The sequence below is a fragment of the Antechinus flavipes genome, chromosome 2, assembly GCF_016432865.1.
Source record: "Antechinus flavipes isolate AdamAnt ecotype Samford, QLD, Australia chromosome 2, AdamAnt_v2, whole genome shotgun sequence".
In the NCBI taxonomy this organism is placed as follows: Eukaryota; Metazoa; Chordata; class Mammalia; order Dasyuromorphia; family Dasyuridae; genus Antechinus; species Antechinus flavipes.
The window spans coordinates 526,958,747-526,980,941 of NC_067399.1; the positions used below are offsets into that span (position 1 = coordinate 526,958,747).

A 22,195-nucleotide genomic window follows, 5' to 3' on the forward strand; every position below is an offset into this window, starting at 1 on the left:
TCAAATTATTTTTTTACAAAGTCTTGGCCCATATTGTTTTCTATATGAACTTAGAGAATTTATTTTGCTTCTGACTCAGATATCTCTGAAATGAAGGTAATAATCATATCTGTTCTATCCATCTCGTAGAGTACTTATGAGGCTCAAATAAATAACATATATAAAGTGATTTGCAAACCTTAGAGCATTATGCAGATATTGGCTATTATTCACTAAGCATGCACAGGGACACAAATTTGATTGTAAAAACATATCCCACTAGATCTTTCTCTTCAAAGAATAGAAATTCGAGGGAAAAAGAGAAAAAGAAAGTGGAGGAAAGGTTGGAGAGGGGGAGGAGGGAGGGAGGGAGACAGAAAGAGAGAGAGAGACAGAGACAGAGACAGAGAGAGACACACGCACACACAGAGAGAGAGACAGAGATAGAGACAGAAACAGAAAAAGAGATTTGTATATTCTCTTTATTCTTCTTATGCCCTTGGCTTTTTCTGAATGATTAAATTGTCCTGAAATGTCTTCACTTGGGTTAATGGTGCAGGCCTATATGATGAGTTTGAGAAATGTAATATTTTCATTTTAAAGTACATCAAAAAGCAGGTATGGAGGAGTTACCTATTGCCAACAAAGATGCACAAGGGACAAGTATGAGACTAGAGTTACTCCTGACTATAAACACTAGTCATAGGTATTGGGCTGAGCAAGTAACCACAAATTCAAATCATAAATCCCACGAACCCAAACTTTCTTGATGCGAAAAAGCAAAACAGGAAATTCTAATACTATCAGATTCTTTTAGTATAATATAGTTTGCATACTTGGCAACTAGTAGCTTGGTATTAATAAAGGTCCAACACAGCACTTGAAATGTGTGTAATAATAAAAGAAAAACACTTATATAGTGTTTTAATATTTGCAAAAAATGTTGTATAGAAATTCTTAAGTTTAAAACTCACAACAACCCTGTGAGGTTCTTATTGCAAATGTTATTACTTTCATTTTATAGAAAAGTAACTTGAAATTTGGAGAGAATAAAAGAGTTTGCCCCTGATCATATGACTAATACATTTAACAAGCAGTATTTGAACTAAGGTCTTAGCTAATTCCCAGGATAAGCATCTCACATTATTTGAAAAATATTATTTTCCAAGCCACAAATAAATGTGAAAACACTTCAGTTTCCCATTTCATGAGGTAATTATGCCTTTTATGAGATAAGATTTTCTTTAAAAATATTAAAATTATTCTTAGTTCAATATTAAAATAGGCTATGGAAATTAGCTTGCCCACAATTTGCTGACCCTTGATCACTTAAGAAATTGATGAAGAAAATTCATGTATATTATACTTAAGAACAACCACATACTTTTTTTTGGTCAGCATTTACTTACATATTCCTATCTTTATTTCTTCTTTTTTAAAAAATCCAAGTAAATTTCTTCTCCAACAGTAATTGGCATGTATTTTTTTTCACATAGCTCCATGAGAACTGAATCCATTGAATCCAGAATCTGGATTCAAACTCAATTCTTGGTCAATCAGAAGTTTTCCCATTGTAACATTCTGCAATAATGATCTTAATAATAACTAATTTTGATATAACCCTGTAAAGTTTTAGCACTTTTAACAATTGAGACAGAGTATAATTGTTCTCATCACTGATCACATTTTTACTGTGTTAGAAAGAGCAGTTTCTTAACTTTTCTCCTTCTCTTTTCAGGGACCCCAAATGATTTTCAGTGCAGCTAAGGATCTTGGACAGCTATCTAAATTGAAGGTAAGAACATTAAATGAAAATCTAAAAACCTCTAAAACAACCAGGACTTAGAAAAAAAAATCATTAAGTATCTATATGTGCAGAACCTTGCACTAGATGCTAGAATATGAGGAAGATGGGGATACAAATTTAGGTAAGACCTAAACCCTATTCTCAAAGATATTAATGTCTGGGAAGGAGATAAGAGGCTTTTTAAGAAAAATGCAGCATACTATCTTATATGATAATTATATAACAATGTATAACAAAATTATATTTGAGATTAATAACAAAGTACTATATAAAGTCAGAGAAGAAGGTAATCATTTATGGTAGGGACCAGAAAAGACTTCTTGTAGAAAGTAGCAGTAGAGGAGACCATTTAAGATTGAGCATAAATTTGACAGACGAAGACAGTGTAGGAAGACATTTCAAGCACAGAGACATTTTAGAAGTCATAAATGGAGAATGATCTATGATAAGGGTAGGAATTCCAGGTGATACTAGATTTCAGAGGACTTTTTTTCCCTGAGGCAATTGGGGTTGAGTGACTTGCCCAGGATCACACAGCTAAGAAGTGTTAAGTATCTGAGAACAGATTTGAACTCAGGTCTTCCTGACTTCAGGGCTGGTGCTCTATTCACTGCTCCACATAGCCGCCCCTCAGAGGACTTTTAATAGCAGATTTTGAACTTCTCTCTGTAGTCTATAGGCAATCACTGAAGTCCTTGAGCAGAAGAGATATTCATTAAAAATATAATTTCTTATTAATAATAAAAAAACAGAATGTGAAGTGCTATATTCAATGACTTAAAAATGTAAACTAAAAGAATACTAAAAGGAAGCTGTACTCTGAGAAAAACAAATGTCCCTGTAGAAAAGAAAATGAAACACACTTTACTAATGACAAAGTCAGAGGATCACTAAAGCTGAATGATGTATACATTAGTATATGAGTCATAATATCTTGTATTCTTGCCAAATTGCTTTCCTTTAAGTTCATCTGAAGGAATAGAGTGAGGGGAGAATCTTCTACCTTCAGAAATGTCATGATGTATATAGCAAAAGACATTAGTATGTTGTTTTTGTCTTAAAGATAATTCTAGAAGTGGTATTCAGGAAGAGGGGAAAGAGTGTGAAGCAAGAGCGGGAAGTAGTGGATTTGTCTTGATGAATGGTAAAACTATGTCCCCTGTGAGATAACCCAGAAAAAAAGAAAAGAAGGTGGTGTTGGGTACTGAAGCAGTTTGAAGAATGGACAGAACTATGGAAATTCATAACAGGTGTCCTCTCTTTTCTCAGGAAAATAGATAGCTAAGTCTTCTGCTACAGATATGTAGAGGGTTTGGAGATATGGTAACCAAAAGAGAAAAAACAGAATATTCGCAGTTTAGGATAGAGAAAATAAATAGATTGGAATTGTCATAAACAGCAGCAAAGGCAAACTTGAAGTTATTCATCATCAGTTAATTGTTGAAAACAGTTGGATTTCATGATATTTTTTTTCAGCTAATCCTCACTAAGCAGCTTTGGGTTAGAAGTGGCAAAATGAGATTTCTTTTGTGATCCTGAATGAAGATCCCAAGATTAGGAGTGGCAAAGGCCATAACATGAATTATTCTAGAGATTTTACTGCAGTTAGAGAAACATTAAATTGGTAGACATGCCAAGATATTATAAGGAGGCAAGTGAAACCAGAATGGAAGAGATGGACTGGAAAAATAGGGATGAAGGTCACAATGAAGACAAATAATAGGTTGAATATGAGGGAGAGACTGGGAGAATTTGTGGTTGGAGTGTGATGTTTCAGAGACTAGATAGTCAATAATTATAAGACATACTAAGAATTACCATATAACAACACTATGTCAGTGTGTGACTGGTGAGGAGTCAAAGAGGTTTTTGGAACTGAGAAAAATGATATATTACAAGGTCGTGTTGCCAAAGTGATTGTCACTGGGAATACTGAAGCCCCCTAAAGACTGTCTGCTGCAAAACAAGGTAAAAACTATAGGCCTGGTAGTAAAATCTTAAAAAAAAAAAAAGTTATGTAAACTGATATCATGTAAAGTATTCATGTAAAGTTAGTGGGGGGGTTATGTTTCAGGTATCATGCTAGTTGCTGTATTTATAAAGACAAAAATTAAATATGGGATAAAATATGAATATATGAAAATAATTTTAAAATCACTATAGATTCTAGGCATATGAAAAGGTGCTCTAAATCACTATTGATCCGAGAAATGCAAATTAAGACAGCCCTAAGATACTACTATATACCTCTCAGATTGGCTAAGATGACAGGAAAAGATAATGATGAATGTTGGAAGGGATGTGGGAAAAGTGGAATACTGATACATTATTGGTGGAACTGTGAATGGATCTAACCTTTCTGGAAAACAATTTGGAACTATGTTCAAAAAGTTATCAAACTTTGATCCAGCAGTGTTTCTACTGGGTTTATATCCCAAAGAGATATTAAAGGAGGGAAAGGGACCCACATGTGCAAAAGTGTTTGTGGCAGCTCTTTTTGTAGTGGCAAGAAACTGGAAACTGATTGGCTGTTCATCAGTTGGAAAATAGTTAAATAAGTTACGGTATATGAATGTTATGGAATATTATTATTCTGTAAGAAATGACCAGCAGGATGATTTCAGAGAAGCCTAGAGAGACTTACATGAACTGAGTGAAACAAGCAGAACCAGGACATCATTATACACGGCAACAAGATTATACGATGATCAATTCTGACGGACATGGCTCTCTTCAACAATGAGAAGATTCAAACCAATTCCAATTGTTCAGTGATGAAGAGATCCATCTACCTCCAGAGAGAGGACTGTGGGAACTGAGTGTAGTTTACAACATAGCATTTTCTATGCTCTTTCATAGAGAGCATAGAGAGAAAAAGTTTCACTCTTTTTGTTATTGCTTACTTGCATTTTTTTTGCCTTTTTTTTTTACTGGTTTGATTTGATTTTTCTTATACAGCACAATAATTGTATAAATATGTATATATATATGTACATATATATTTATCATATATTTCTACCATGTTTAACATATTTTGGACTACTTGACATCTAGGGGAGGGCGTGGGGGAAGGGGGAGGGAAATTGGAACACAGAGTTTTGCAAGGGCTAATGTGGAAGAATTTTCCATGCATATGTTTTGAAAAATAAAAAGCTTTAATAAAATAAATATAGAATAGATACATGGTAATAGAATAGGAAGAGAGTAAGCAGAAGAATAATTAACATAATAACCACACGAATGTCAAGGAATATTTTAATGTATCAGAAAATGATGAAGCATATTTCTTCCTATCAGGTAAAAAGTGAAGGATTAGAGTAGAAGAATAAGGCATACGTTATCAGACTTGCCCAGTGAGTTAATTCATTTTCCTCAACTACTTCTTTATGTAAAAAGAGGGAGGAGAGTACTTGAGAAATAATAAACCATGTTTTTTTTTTTTTTAAGCATCACTAGAACTCTTTTCTGTAGGAGGGAGAGAGGGGACAAAATCATCTCTGTTAGAGAAATGATGAACTAATTGCTGATTCTTGAAGTAGGTCACTTTTCCTCAATTGTGTTAATATATAAGAGAACAAGGGACATATATCTCCACAAGGTCATTACTGCTTCAGGATATGAAATAGGTCACCAGTGAGGTATTATATATCTTATCACTTTGAAATTGATAATTAACCAGAAGATACTTAAACATTTTAAATTGTTTAGCATTCTTAAAAAAAAAAAAAAACCTAGGGAATATGTCCATAACTTCCACTACTAAGCTAGTATTTACAAAACACCTCCATTTCCTTTTACATATTTCTCCTTTGTTTCCCTGGGATTTCTGATCTTCAATTTCAGAACATCTTCCCTTTCAATCCTTGGTTTGACATTCACCACTTGGAAGAACCAACACTGTAAAGTTAGAAAATTTTAGAGTTGGAGGAGCTATCAGTTTTCAAATCCAACCACTTCATTTTCAGATAAATAACCTAGAGTTCAAAGGGGTTAGTTAACTACCTTTACAAATAGTAAACAGCAAAGCTGGAACTAGAAACTAGTGTTGTGGTTGAAAGTTCTGAGAAAACCTGAGTTTCAAATCTTGTTACCATCTTGTGAACTTGGGCAATACATTTAACTACTATAGATCTTGTTTTCTCATCTCTAAAATGAAGGGGTTGGACTAGATTATCTCCAATGTTTCTTCCAGATTTAAATCCCATGAATATTTGAACTTTCTCTTTTCACTATAACAAGCTGCACAATACTGCTTCATCTTACACACACATACACACACACACAACCTTTTTGTAAATACTGCATATACTCAATTCTCAAATCTAATTTTAATTCATATTTGAGAAAAAAATGTATCTTGAGAAAAAGATATTCCCCATTAGTCTCCACTAATTAGTCTCCACTAATGAGAGTATGTCTTCTGACTTATAACCCATCATCTTTAGTACTGACCTGGTCACCAAGGACCAATCAGAAATATACCCTATCATCTTCATGTGTATGTCTCTAAATAAGGAGCTAGTCTTAGTATATGGGATATTGCACAGGCCAACAAACCAAGAGTTTCCTTGATCATCCCTGTTACACACAATTACAAAGATGCCCAATTTTATTTTTAGCTTTTTTTAAATTGTATTTTTAATGGCAGCTACACATTTGACTGATGTCTTCAGGAAATGAACTGCTGTGATTCCCAGGGCCTTTTTCTGGTTCATAAACAATAGGGCCCTTCATTCTGCATATACACATATACATACAGAGAGAAAGACAGAGAGATTCAGAGGCAGACTCAGAGATGTTGATAGGGAAAAGGAGAAAGAGAGAGAGTCAGAGAGAGATAGAGACAAAGACAGACTCAGAGATGATGACAGAGACAGACAGAGAGAGGGAGAAAGAGACAAGAGAGAGAAACAAAGAGGCAGACTGAAGAGACAGAGACAGGTAGAGGGAGGGAGAGAGAGAGAGAGAGAGAGAGAGAGAGAGAGAGAGAGAGAGAGAGAGAGAGAGAGAGAGAAGGACAGAGGGAAAGGGAAGAAAAGAAGAAGGATAAGGAAGGAAGGAAGGGATGGAGAGGAAGAGAAAGGAAGAGAGAGGTTGAAGATGAGGGAAATGGGGAGAATGGGACTGATCAATCTAGCTTTTCCTAAACACACTTGTACTTGGTTCATTGGTTAAAATTCATTTGGCCCTCTTACTTATCCTCTTAACTTCTTACATAATATTGTCTCCAACATTAAATGTTGTACTTCTTGAAAGAAGGGTTTTAAAAAATCTATTTGTAGTCTATTATTTAGCAAGGTCTGGCACATAGCAGGCACTTAATAAATTCTTGTTGATTTGACCTATACAGCAATTTGCTCTACTAAGTTATCTCTACTGCCTAGAAGAGTTTAGCATTATTCATAAAAAAATTTCAATGTGTCCATTTTTTGTTGTTTATGAAGATAGCAGATATGACCAGTCCTAAGATCCCTGAGGGATCTTATTCATTACTCTTTATCCCTCTTTATCCAGAGAAGTAGTTTAACAAAAGGCTTTCTGCTACCTTTTTTAAATACAGCAGTCTTACCTGTTCAATTTGACTTCAGCTGGACAGTCTCTATGGATTTAAAAGACTCTTTACTAGCATCTGAAAAGGTTTCATCTTGTCTGTGTTCTTTGGCAGGAGAAACTTCTTGAGATATAAAAAAGGATCTAGAGAATAATTCAGTTGCAAAACCCAAGGGCTAATCATTACATGAGGTTTTGAGGAATTCTGGACATAAAGAGGACAGAGTCCTTGTCCTTGATTAATTTGCAAACTAAACTCTTTTTATTCTCCAAGGTTGGGTAAGAGGTACTAGTCACAGGAAATCTAAAAAATTTTAGCTGGGTTTTGTTTTTGTTTTTTAATTTTCTTTATGAAACTTAGTTAAATTCTTTTTTTGTTTTGTTTTGTTTCATTTTTATGTCCTTAAAATATTATTAGTTAAATTTTATGTCAAATAGGTGTTTGTAAGAGCTACAGTTCTATGATTGGCAATAATAGTGTTTTTATGAATATTACCAAATGATGAATTTGCTTCATTGCACAATTTCCAATTACTAGTGCATCTAGCTGTAACTTGCTCCCTGCTTCCATTTCTTTGGGCAAGAAAATGCTACAAAATATGTAACATAGGTCATTCATTCTAAATTGTCAAAACTATTCTCTCACCTTTAGAGCTACTTAATTTCACAAACATTCATGAAGTTCACATCACATAAAAAGTACTATGCTAGTCATTGAGGACACAGGAATTGAACAAGACATAGAACATCTTTCTCAAAGCTCTCAATCTTCTTCTGCCTTATAAAATCCCTCTCTTTCATTTCATTATGCTGCCACTTTATGCACTCTTTTTCTTCAATGTTTCCTAATTTCCTTAATAATGATTCAACAAAGTCCCTTGTATTTATATTCTGTAAATATCTATTTTGCACATAATTGTGTGTGTATGTGTGTGTGTGTGTCTCCCTCAACAAAGGGAGCAAACTCTTGAAAAATAGCTATTGTTGGTGCTCAATTATTTTATTCTTTGTATACTTAACACAATGAACAGTGCCTGAATATAATAAGGATTTAGTAAATACTTCTTGATAGGCTGAACAAATGAATCTAATATGGAGGATAAAACAAATATATGTATGCACATAGCAAATATACATATATATAATACAAACTAAAATATAAGTGCATAAGAAGTCCAAATCAAGCAAGGGAGGGAACTTGAGAAAATAGACATTTTAGAGATAGGACATTCAAGAAAGGCTTCAAAAAGGAAGCAAGAACTGATGTGGGAAAGACTATTGCTAAAAAAAAAAATTATCAGTCAATACATAATTATTAAATATTACTATATACTAGTTATTTTGCTAAGCACTGGGAATAACAAATAGTGTACATCAAGGGATAAAGACAGAAAGTCCTAAAAAATAATTGGATAACAGTGGATTATCCAAAAGGAGAGTAACATTCAATAAGGCTGAAAAAGTCAAATGGAACCAGAATCCTGAGGACCTTGACTGCAAATTTATATGGTATTTGCTCATCATTTGGGAACAAGGGCATTTTATCAGAAGGGTAACATAATCGAATTTATACATTAAGAAAGTTATTCTGGCAGCTATCTGAAGGATGGATTGTAGGAGGAGTAAAGCTCTAGAAAAAGAGACGAGTTAGGAGAACATTATAATAATCTAGTTGAGATATAATGACAAGCTGCAATGGAATAGTTAGCAGTGAAATTTGTAAGGAAAAGCAAACCCAAAGAGCTAGACATGATTGATTGTATGTGTTGAAAATCTCAGAATGCAAGGAGGCTGAAGCTGGCATATCTCTTGAGTTGGGAATTCTAAGCTACAGTAGTGCAGATTTAATCTGACTAGGTGTCTGCAGTAAATTATGCATTAATATGGTAAAGCACAATAAATGAGGACTACCACCCTTCTCCACTATGTATATTGTTTTCTTCTATTGGAATATAAATTCTTCAAGGACAGGAATTTTCCTTTATTTAAATTTACATTCCCAAGGCTTATTAGCACACACAGTGCCTGACACTTAGAACACATTTAACAAATGTTTATTCAGTACAACAGAGGAAACTGAGATGGGAGATAGTCAATGATGTCAAACTTTGTAGCCAAAAAAAAAAAAAAAAATCTAAAAACTTGCATTAAGCTCTATCTGATTAATTCTTTAATTAAAATACTTTGATGTCAATAAAACTAACTCTTAGAAGAAAAATGAGTGATTTATTTTTGCTTTTAAATTGTATTACTTTATCTCACAGATAATAAGATAGTAATTCATGTTTCAAAATAACCATTTAAAATACATACAGTAAAATATTTTTAATATGCTTTCTTAATTCAGTACTCCAAACTAAAGAAGGCACACAATTTGATCAGTTTTCCTAAAAAGGCAAGCAAATTATACATTTAATACATATTAAAGAGTCTGAGGAATATATCATAGAATAATAAAGAAAAATGATCGTTCTTCAAAAGAGATGACATAATATTGAGGAAGAATTTTTAATCTAGTCCCATAAATACTACAGTACTAAAATACATTCTAATGAAGCAAAATTTCTATCTTTCAAAAAAAAAAACACTTTTTAAAAGCTTTTTTTTTTTTTTTTTGCACTAGAATTATTTCCTAGGACCTTCCCCCAGCTAAATGAAAGTCATCCCCATAAGTCATCATCAGAACCTATGCCACATTCCACATCTGGAGTCTATGTTCTCTCCTTGGAGAAAATGAAAGTATACTTCATTATCTGTCCTCTAGAAACAAGATCAGTTATTGCATTTAACCTAAAAAGTTTTGGCTTTCAGTGCTGTTTTTTGTTCACATTAAGATAGTCTTTTTGTATAATATCTCCTAAGCAGATTTCTTAAGAAATATTGCTTTATCTCTTTTGCAGATGAATTTAGTTACAGGAGCCTGGAGGTATGAAAGGCAGCAGTAACAATCTACATGAGCCTCTTGGGCCAGTTTTTTATTAGACCTATAATTCACTTCTAAGCCTCTTCTTCAGAGGCTTCTTATTGACTCTGCTATGTACAAACTCAATATTTTTTTTTAAAACAAGTGTTGGTCAACAACTATGGGAAATGCATGACTAATATAGTCCAAACTCAGTTAAGTTTGATGAAGAAAGGGGGATCAACTCAAAAACCTACTTGAATTAGGGGATAGAGATAAGGACCGAATCTATGATTTCTCTAGTTGATAGAATTGTACCAAAGCAGATGAATGAAGTCTCCATCATTTAGAGTCATAGAGAGTTGTTTACTTAGTATGTTAGGTCTTCCTGACTCCAAAGCTGACTCCATATCCACTGTATCTTGATGCAGGGGAATTAATTTATTATGAATTTTAGTATAAAAGTACTAAAGCATTTTTCATTATTAATCTTGTATGTGATATAGATAAATAGATAGATAGATAGATAGATATGCTTGCCTTTTTAGGCAATTTAAAACAATCCTTTTTTTTTACATTTGAGACCACTGAGTTAACAAAATATATTGAAAATATTTTTACAATATGGATGTTAAATGGTCATTCTGAAACATTAGTATCTTATTCATAAGATATAAAGTAGTAAGCTTTAAATACAATGTTTCTCCTTATTATGAGATCTGATGAAATAAAGATATAGAGATTTCCTCTTTTCTTTTTATTTTTTTTAATCTCCATATTGTAGATCCAGCACACAGCTAACCCCTTGGGAATTTATATTGAAGTTAATTATGTTAAAGAATTCAGAAAACAGTATAAAGAGGAATTTTGTTTATATGCCAAAATTATTAGTTATGACAGAAGGCAAAAAGCAACTGCTCCTTAACTCCTTTCCAAAAGACTTTAATATTCCTGTGTCTGTTTCCTTGTTAGTAAAATGAGAACTTTAATATCTTTGACTTTCTACTAACTCATCTATAAAAAGGAGAGTTTAGACTAGATGACCTTTAGGTACCTTCTAGATCTAAATCCTATGATATTACAACTCAATTTCATTGACAAATTAGCTAGACGAACTTTTAACAAAAGTATTTCAGCCTTTTATTTCTGCACTAAAATTAAATGACAAGTAAAAATAAAACTAAATATTTAAAAGAAATGCTTTGTATAACTAAATCTGTATCTTGAAATTATTTTTCTACTCAAAAAATAATAATTACCTATGCAAATAATATCTAATAATATATGATAGAATATTTTCTGCAATCAATATTTGCCCATATGAATAAAGTATAATAATAATAATCTTTTTTTAAGGTGCAATTAATTAGTCAAGTAGTTTCACTTATATGCAGGAAGACACGTTCAAATCTTATATATCATACTTAATGACTGTTTAAGCATAGGCAAATTACTCCCTGAACGTCAAGCATCAAGGTTTAATACTTTAGATTATGGTAGTTTTTAGATCATCTCCACCTGAGTTCTCATGAAGATAAAAATAAACTTCCTTGATTTATGTTTGCAGTTCCCAAAATACTTGATCCTTACAATGGGCTAGGTAAAAAATATTGGTGTTGGGACAGATCTAGGTGGTGCAGTGATTAGAGCACCAGCCCTGAAGTCAGGAGGACCTGAGTTCAAAAACTGGTCTCAGACCAGTTTTTCCTAGCTTCCTACGTGTTACCCTGGGCAAGTCACTTACCCCAATTGCCTCTGAGGAAAAAAAAAAAAGTGTTGGTGTTATTACACCCATTTTATAGATAAGGAAATTAAGGGTCCAGGAGGATAAATTGCATAATTTCCAATATTCATTTTTTGAAATAAAGTTGTTAAATTGGTCATCAAATATTTATTAAATATGTATTAATGCCCTGCATGGCAGTAACTTCTGTAGGTGTAAATGCAAACATGTATGATAGTCCCTGCTATCAAGAAGCTTATGTTTAATTACATGATTAAAGTTGTAAATAGCTTACAAGTTATGTACAGATTAGATAGAAATAATGTGACAGGGGAAAGACTCAAAAAGCTAAGACTACCAGGAAAGGCCTCCTTAAGAAGATGGGCTTTGACCTGAATTGTTAAAGAGGCCAGAGAAACCAAGAAATGGAAATCAAGAAGCAGGACATTTACACATGGGAAATAATTATTGACAAGATATGTGGACAATAAATGGAATGGCAAGTGATAGGAACTGAAAACAGATTGGTGTAGCTGGTTAGCAATGTATTGAAGAGGGAAAAAGAAGAGAAAACAAATTTAAAAAGGTAGAAAGGGGCCAAATTATGAAAAGCTTTAAATACTAAACAAAGATTCTGGGGAAATAAGGGGGAATCATTCAAGCTCACTGAGGAAGTGGGCAATGTAGTCAGATCGAAGTTTGAAAATTATCTTGGCAGATGACTGGCCTGGGATGTGAGAAAGGAAGAGGGGTTAAAAGATTATTAGCCAGTCAGAGGAGAGTCAGTGAAACTCTGAATTAGGGTTATGACTATATGCATGAAGACAAGGGAAAATATTCTCCAAATGAATGAAATTGCTTACTTCATTGCAAAATGTTAATCTGTTTTTCAGGATCACATGATTCGAGAAGAAGCCAAGGGTCTGACCCTAAGACAGTGTGCTGTTATGGAAGTAGTCTTGGCCACAATCAAGGTATTGTTTTGTATTTTCCTACACACATATTATGACTATAGTTACATTCTAAGAAGCTAATTGAATTTATATAACATTATTTCATTAAAATACAATATTCTCCCCCTACTTCACACCACATACTTCTCATCACCCTTAACACTTCAATCTTCATGTCACTGCATGTCTACATATTGAGAATAAAAACATGTACACCACCAAAATATTCTGAGCAATAAAGGTTCTGACTAATTGAATATTTTGGTTTACTTTTGTTTTTATCCTGGGATGCTAGAAATCTTTCCAAAACTATCACTCCACTCCCTCATCAGTATAAGAAAATATACCGAATGTAATTAAAGCACTGAAGCACTGGTATCATAAATATTCTTTCTCTTTGTATCTAGTAAAGAGATTCAGTTAAATATACTTTGATAAGCCAATTAACCATTTATTCAGCACCTATGGTTACATAGCACAAAGGATAGAGGGGCAGACCTAAAGTCAGAATATTCATTTTCTTGAATTCAAATCTAGCCTCAGATACTTACTAGCTAAGTGATCCTGGACAAGTCACTTAAGCTATTGGCCTCAATTTCCTTATCTGTAAAACGATCTGGGAAAAGGACAAACAAAGAAAATTCCAAATGAAGTCACAAAGAGTTGGACACACAAGTAAACAATAACAGCTGTGTGACAGGAACTGTGTTAAGTATTGGTGACAAAAAGAAAAGCAAAAGACAGTCTCTGTTCCTGAAGAACTCACAGTCTAGTAAGGAAGACAATTACATACAATAACCCTGAACACAGGACAAAGTGGGAGCTAATCAACAGAGGGAAGGCACAGGGATGGGAAAGGCTTTCTGTAGAAGCCAAGATCTTAATTGGGTCTTGAAGGTAGCCACAGAAAAGAGAATACAGAGATGAAGAGGGAGAGAATTCTAGAGACTGAGGACAGCCAAAGAATACACAGAGCCAGGAGTTAGAATATTATATGAAGAATAGAAAGGAGGCCAGTGTTACTGGAGCACAGAAGACATAGGGGAGGAGATTGTAAGGTGTGAGAAAACTGGAAAGAGAAAGAAGGTTACAAAGGACTTTGACTTCCAAACAGAAAATTTTGTATTTGATGAAGGTAACAAAATTACTTTGACAGTGGAGTGGAGGACAGACTAGAGTGGGGAAAGACTGAAGACAGGGAGGATAGTGCTAGTGTCTAGGCATAAAGTGAGAGTGCCAGCAAAAAACTGACAGCAATGTCTAAGTGGGGAAGGAGGCATATGTGAGAGAGCTTATGGAGGCAAAATCAACACACCTTGGCAACAGATTGAATAGGAAAGGGAAGAGAGAGTAGGAGTAGTCAAGGATGACATTTAAGATGTGACCTTGGGGGACTGAAAACTGATAGTGCTTTTACTATACACCACTAGGGGCATTAGGATGAGTAGATGGTTTTCCTGGAAATTGTTTCTAACTTCAAAATATCAGTGTATCTGTAATCTCATCTATATTGGTACTTACTCCATAATGCAAATTGCAACCCATCCATCTTTTTTTTCATTCTTTACAACACCTCTTTCTGATTTCTTGATAAGTCTCCACAGAAGCTAACCCAGTATGCTGGAAATATTCCTTCAAATAATCTGCCATTCATTGTTGGTTGAACAAATGTTTCACATTTGATCTGCTAAAAATTATGGCAAGAAAAGGCTTATAGGTATTTGAAGAATTTTCTGGGCACCTTCTGCCCCTCCTTTTCCTCCATTCCATGGCTGCCTCTGTGGAAACAGAAGGGGACCCCATTAGACTGAAGGTTTTTAAATTTTGTATTTTATACATCGCCCAAGCCAAAAATTTTGTCAACCCATGACCAACCGATCATTGCTGGCCAACTGTTGATATGTTTCTGCATTCTTAACTATATTGGTCTACAAATAATAAATAAATTCTGTTGCTACATTTGGGACCTTTTTTTTTTAATCATAATTGAACCCAGAAGAGCTTACATTTCATTGCTATACTCTTCAAGAGTCCTGGGTTATCATGCCAGGATAAAGTATCAAAATAGGAGTTGGTGAAGGAAGTTTTTTGTCTTAAACTAAATCTCAAGTATCACCTTGTTTTCATCTAATTTTACCTTTTATTTTCTCTGAGAATAGAAATGAGGAAATAATTTAATTAAATTAATTTAATATATGAAATTTTTATTAAAAGTAAACAAGAAGGTTTACATGTGCGTGTGCATGTGTGTCATGTGGTCAGAAGGCAGTTCAAATCTATCATTTCATTATTATAGAGAATTATTATTTATATCTCCTCTATTAGTGGAGATAAGCACCTGCTCTGCAATTTAGAGCTGGGATTTTTTTTTAAAGGAGAAAGGGGAAATCTCTTTGTCAGATTGTTAAGTCTATGCCTCTGAACTCCTCATGTTTTAAATGCATAAAATAAAAAATTTTAAATGTGGTTACAAAATATCCAATTAATTGAAATATGGTTAAGGATATATATATATATATATATATATTTTTTTTTTTTTTAAGTTCACAGACCCCAGGATAAGAAACACTGGCTTAGAGAGTTGTGTGAAGTCCTAAGAGGTTGTGATTTCAGAAAGTGGGGGGAAGTAGGGGAATGTCTGTAACACAAGGTTATGCAAGGATCAGTGTTGAAAAATTTTCCATGTATTTGTTTTGAAAATAAAAAGCTTTAAAAAAAAGTTGTGATTTGCCGAGGGTCACACAGCCAGTAAGTATTCAAAGCAATACTGGAATTCAAGTGTTCCTGACTCTAAGCTGCCTCTTTTATACAATACATATGTATAGATATATAAACACGAAAATATGTAAGTATAGAGATGTATTTGTTTATATATGCATACATATATACAAGTATACTTTGGGGAAAGATTTCTATTTGAAAATAAGATTTTTTTTTCCTTTTTCCCTCTATTATTGCAGTGCACTAGTTTGTCTATTGTTACTGCTGAAGGCATCTATTGTGCAGGATTTATGACCAGATCAGCAAAGCACTGTTCCTACAGGCTAATTGCCAGCTAATAGAAATTTTCTCATTTAGTAGAAACAGATATTCATATGATATGCATTAAAATAGGAATCAGCTTGCATAACAATTAAACTTGTTCACAAAGATGCCAGCTTGTAGCTTCAGTTTTGTATTTTGCACACTGAAGAGTTTGATTTTTGCTTTTTCATGTTGTACACTGTAAAACATAGTTACAGGTGACAGCTTTGTGACGTGGTAGCAGTTGCAATATGTGATAAAATATGTAAATTCCCTATTATAATTTTATCCTTATGTTATTCTTATTTTGGGATAGAGGAAGCATTTTGTTTTTATTTTTTTGTTTTTTTGAGATTAGACTTCCCTGTCGTGCAGTGGCTATAAGCACAGCAGCGACTCATAGGCCAGACCCCACCATTAAAGAGTAAGAAAGCTTTGACCTTCACTAATTTATGACCTAGGGCATCCATTAGGCAATGGAGGATATTTGCTCCAAGGGCTTCCCCCCAAAAAAAGAGTGCTGGACTTAGGGCACATACCTAATTATTGACTTTAGGTCATGCAGATCACAACTTCATAGTTCAATCTACCAGCTTTAACATCATCCAGTAAATAGGAATTACAGGCATGTGTCACCTCATTTGGGGAGGAAAGGTCAAACACAAGGAAACACAAGGTTAAAAGGTTACTTTAGACCAACCGTTTTTAGATTTGGTTTTTTGGAAGTATATAAATAAGAAATGAATTACCTTCAAACACAGCATATTTATTTCTACAAAAAGAAATGTAAGAGTTCTGAATGATACTGTGAAAGAAAAAGCAAATATGGGCAATATTATTTCACATAATTATAGAACTAAGAGGCCTCAGAGGATAATTAATTCCAGATAACATCACTTAGACCCAAGGAAGTTGAATGATTTGCCAAGAGTCATATAAAGAGTGTCAGTAATGGAATATGAACCCAAGTCCCTTGACACCAGAATCACTACTAGACATTGACACAAATATTACCATTTCCTAAGAAAATTGAACAGATTGAAAATAATTATTTGAATAAATGCACTAGAAGAGCTTAGAAATCACCTTGATCAACAAGTATTTTATCTCAGAGAAAAGTGGAGAAATGTAAAAATCTAAGATAGTACTAGCTTAGGGTATCAACTTTTATTAAAATATTAATATGGATTATAAAAGATTATGAAATATTATTTTATTACAAACAGTTTGCTGAAAGCTTAGCAAAAGATCCAGCCAAACCAGATCATCTGTTTAGCATGATGAAGTTAGTATGATTTGACAAACTGACCTTGGAATCACTTTCTGGATTAATATCCCACTTACATTAGTTTATGATATTGGACCAGTCATTTAGTTTCTCATTCCCTCGGAGCCTCTCAAACACAAAAACATTTACCAATCTGCATTGGCAGATTGTTAAGAGTTCTCTATACTAAGGAAACTTAGTGTAGAATTCAGTAAAAAAAAAAAAATTGTGAAAAAACATTTTCAGTATAGTATTCTAAGTATGCTACATAAAATTAAATTGTCAATGATATGAAAATAGCAAGTGGGTTACTATTAATAAAAATAATGATTAAAAAACATTTATTGAGCACTGAATACTTGCCAAATACTCTGTATACAATTACAAAGATGAAGACAGTCCCTGCCCTTACATTCTACAAAATGCAAACAACATTAAAGAGAGAATGGTAGCCAGAAAGGAACATTTTGAGCTAGAAATTTATTGGGCTTGTGAATGGAATTACAGGAAAGTAAATTGACATAACCTATCTAGGACATGACAATTGATTTGATCACATTACATGATTCTAGGACTGGGAAAGGAGAGAGTGGGGAAATTATTAAGAGGTGAAACTGTGGGAATGGAGAGAGAAGTCAAGCTTGCCTGTTTTTGTTTTTATTTTTTGCCTTGGTGAGGAAGACAATATCCCAATAAAAAATTTCTCCCATACAGAAAAATTATTGTTAAAGTTGTAGAGAAGATAGCCCAAGAACATTTTTATAATACTTTGTTTGTAAAATACTTTGTATACATTATAACACTAAATCCTGCCAAGCAACCTGTAAGATAGGTATTATTACCTTCATTTTACAGATAAGAAACTGAGGCTGGAAGGTTAAATGACTTGGTATGGTTATTTAAGGTGATTTTTTTTATCAAAAAGCTAAAAGAGTTGTCAAACTAAGAAGCTGAAATGGCTATCTGAATTAGCCAAAAATGGCATATGTCATTTGGTAATTTCTTATCTCTTAATATGCACCCAGTTAAAGAAAGCATCTAAATAATTCAGTGGGGCTCTTTGTTTCATACTACAGGGAGAAAATCTATAGGTAACTATTGCCCAACTTTGTAACACAGGCATTAAAACTGGATTTCTTATTGACAGTCTATCAATGACATAAGGCAATGGCTTGAATTTTCTGTCTGGACTAGATAAGAGAATTGGGGGATTGGGAGGCTCTCTTCATATTAGATAGAGCTTCTATATTTTAGAATTGTATTAGGTTCTTGTTTATACAACTGTAATATATTTTATTTGGTTTTTATGTCTTGCAATTTGTTCTTCCTCTGGACACCTACTGCATTCTCGTTTCTATCTTAAGACAATGAAGTCATTCCTGTTCTTACAAGTCTCCTATTAGTCATTAAGGTGTCAAAAAGAGGCCTTCAAAATGTTGTGTTAAAGAAAAGTAGTCAGATGTTTTGACTGCTGAAAAGGACCAAACCAGTTTACTGTTAAATCAGCAATCACTGATTAAATACAGTACAAGCATTGTACTATTTCAAATGCCAGAGAAAGGCTTATGTCTTATTCTAATACAAACCAATGTCCTGCTTAATTTTTAGCCTATTATTATCATTATTTTGCTTATTATGCTTAGTAGCATTCGTCTGTCACTTAGGGACTTTTCTTCCCTTCGTTTTCTATATGTTATTTTAAAGTAGAATCTTAAGAATTAGTGAAAGATAATAAATGAGTGAAAATTTAATAATAATATTCATGATGATTAACCCCACCAATTCCAGGTTCCTACCAAAGTGTGACTTACTAACCTTGCTGTAAAGCTATACATATAATTGTACCTATCTGTTATCTGTTGTTCAGTTATGTCCAATTTTTTATGACTCTATTTGAGGTTTTCTTTGCAAAGATGTTGAAGTTGTTTGCCATTTCCTTCTCCAGCTCATTTTACAGAAGAAGGAACTGGGGTAAACAGGGTTAAATAACCTGCCCAAGACCACACAGCTAGTAAATATGTGAAGCTTGATTTGAAATTCAAGAAGATGAGTCTTCATAACTCCAGGCCCTATACTTTGTACATTACACTAGCTAGTTTCCCATCCATTATCTATGTTATATAATTAAAGGACAAGATGACATTTGCATTCAGGGCACAGTTCAAGATTTCCATTCTCCATAAATCCCATCCTATGACCTGTCCCAGTCTTCACTTATCTTTTGCTTTCTCCGAGTTCCTATTGCCTGCATTGCCTGCTTCATAGTGAAGTCTTCATTATTTTCTAATTGTCTCCCATATTTCTAACTAGACTCCTTAAGGGAAAAAATTGTAATCTCTGGTGCCTAGCACAATTTTGTACTCATGGTAGCCATTAGAGAAATATTTGATTGACTGAAAAATCACTCTGATGATCTGATGATTGTTCTCTCTGATTTATCCAGAGTAAAAGCACTGAATTTCTTCTAAGAAATGCCAAGTGTGATAGCAGAGTTTTTGTTTTTATTTGTTTATTTTAAAGTTGACTTGTATCCTTTGAATGAGAACTATAACTTCCCCTCCTACAGTAACAGCTTCTTTTCCTAGCTCTGTATATGCTTCTAAGCCTGGGAAACTCATGTTTAAATGAATGTAGATTTTCTCCCCAGGAGAATTGATTGAAGCCTGACTGCCAAGTGGATGCATTGCAGCTTTTAGCATTGCCTGCTTCCTTCTGGAGTGCCCTGAGTTCCTCCTCTGGATTATGACCTATTTGATGATATTAAACATAGGAAGGGGATACAGTCCACCCTCGTGAGCCCTTCTGACAGTCCACTCCCCCTTAAAAAGGGAGAGAATAGGTTCATTCCAAATTTTTTCCCATTGATCCAGTCTAAGCTCACTCTTCTGTGTGACGACAAAGAAATCTTTTGCTTCTCTGCATTTATTTAGAAATACTGCCTTCCAAATTAATGCCAATGTATATTTTAAAATTATTTTTATCGATGTCTTTTGGTTTACCTATATGTTCCAACATATATCTACCTTTTCTGTCCTTGAGAGCCATTCCTTATAAGAAAGAATGAAAACAAAGGCAGAAAAACAGTTCAGAAAAGCTAATCAGCACTACAAAAATGTCTGGCATTAATTGCATTATAATGTAAATTCCTCAAAGGTGGGGACGACTTTCATTTTTTTCTTTCTAATCCCAGAATTTAGCAAAATATCCAACAGGCAATAAGAGTTTAATAAATGCTCACTGATTGACATCATATGGAATATTTCTTGCTTAATGTACTCTTGTCTCCATAAAGAAGTGGAGGAAAACTTTTCTCTTTTTCAGACAAAATTATTCATTAGCATCAACATATAAAATTAATAATTATGTACAGAAATTACTTAGTGAGAGTATTCCTCAAACCTTCCTTTGTTTTTGGCTACTTTACCAGGAGGCATCTATTTACCTCTGGCATCTAGGTAGCAAAATATATAGAATGCTGTGTCTGGAGTCAGGAAGATTCAAGTTGTGAATTCAAATCCAGTCTCAGATACTTACTAGCTGCATGATTCTGGGAAAAGTCACTTAACCTAATTTGCCTCATTTGCTCATCTTTAAAATGAGCTGAAGAAGGAAATGGGGAGCCACTTCAATACTTTTTCCAAGAAGACCTCAAATGGGGACTGAACAACAATAAAGTATAGCATCAGGGAGTTAGATTTCACTGTCTGAGTCTGTTTGTATTGCAATGTGCTGTATATGTCCCTGGAGAGACTTTCATACCATTATCACCTTAAAACAAATCATACATCAAAAGGCTAGGCAGATAGAGCAACAATGACATCCCTGAAAATGCCATTTAAGTTCTTCCATTTCCTCTTGGGTGGACCTGTGCCAGATATAACAGGACACTAAAACTCTGCTACCAGGCACTTAAGCATTTTCTTGTTGGTCTATGATATAATTTTCCTTTCTTTAGAGATAATGGTGTAGAGAACACCTGTGGTCACTGTTGTCAATTATGAGAACTCCAACTGATGACCTAGAGTCATGGGACTGGGTTTTATATATCTTTTTTTTAGAAATTGCTCAGTCCTAAGTAAAGGAAGGATTATCTTCTTTATGATTATCTCACATTGAGGATGCTATAGAAAAAAGGAAAGAAGAAACAACTGTATTTCTGAGGCTGAAGCACACACCCAGCTGCCCTCAATTCACCAGGGTTATTTAAGGATTTCAGAAAGTGTCTTTAGAGAGAGTGTTTGATTCACTGAAGTTAGAGAGAGTAGCCTAGAAAGAGTGAATGCAGGAGTATGAATAGAGAACTAGTAACCACTAGCTGAGGGGAAAAAAAAAAAAACATGAAGAAGGATCTGAATGAGCAAGCTTGGAAAAAGTAAGTGCACTAAATCATTAGAGAATGCAAAAAAGTACAGAGAGATTCAGGGAACATAGAGAAGAGTTGTTGATTCAATGAGTAAGGAAGTGGCTTAAGTCATGAAGAACCAGGGCAAGCTCAGAGTTAATGAGCTCAGTCTACAGAGGGTGTAACCTATGTTCTACAGACCCATTCCTTTTCAAAATATGTATGCCAATCTTTTCAACAATTAGGTGATTCAGATCAATTCCAATAGACATGCAATGGAAACAGTCTTCTGAATGGTGAAAAGACTGTGTACTGAATGCGGATCACAACATAATATTTTCATTTTTTTTTATTGTTTCCTTTTTGTTTTCTTTTTCATTTTCTTTCCTTTTTATCTGATTTTTCTTGTTCAGCATGATAAATGTGTAAATATGTATAGAAGAATTGCATATATTTAACATAGATTAACATATGGAGGGGGTAGGAAGAAAAGAAGGAGAAAAAATTAGAACAGAAGGTTTTTCAAGGATGAATATTGAACATTATCTATGCAAACGTTTTGAAAATAAAAAGCTTTTTAAAAATGTATGCCAACACAAAGAAGGCAGTGAGAAAAGGCTGTTAATTAGATTTTGCCTTAAATGAAAT

General features: G+C 33.8%; 1 protein-coding gene across 1 annotated transcript in view; it reads left to right on the forward strand.

Moving 5' to 3' along the window:
• Positions 1 to 22,195, forward strand: part of UNC13C (unc-13 homolog C) — a 744,392-nt gene that overhangs the window by 665,804 nt on the left and 56,393 nt on the right. The window contains exons 27-28 of the mRNA XM_051980682.1: positions 1,718 to 1,774; positions 12,855 to 12,935. Coding sequence (XP_051836642.1) covers positions 1,718 to 1,774; positions 12,855 to 12,935 — 138 coding nt within the window. The remainder of the gene's footprint in view (positions 1 to 1,717; positions 1,775 to 12,854; positions 12,936 to 22,195) is intronic.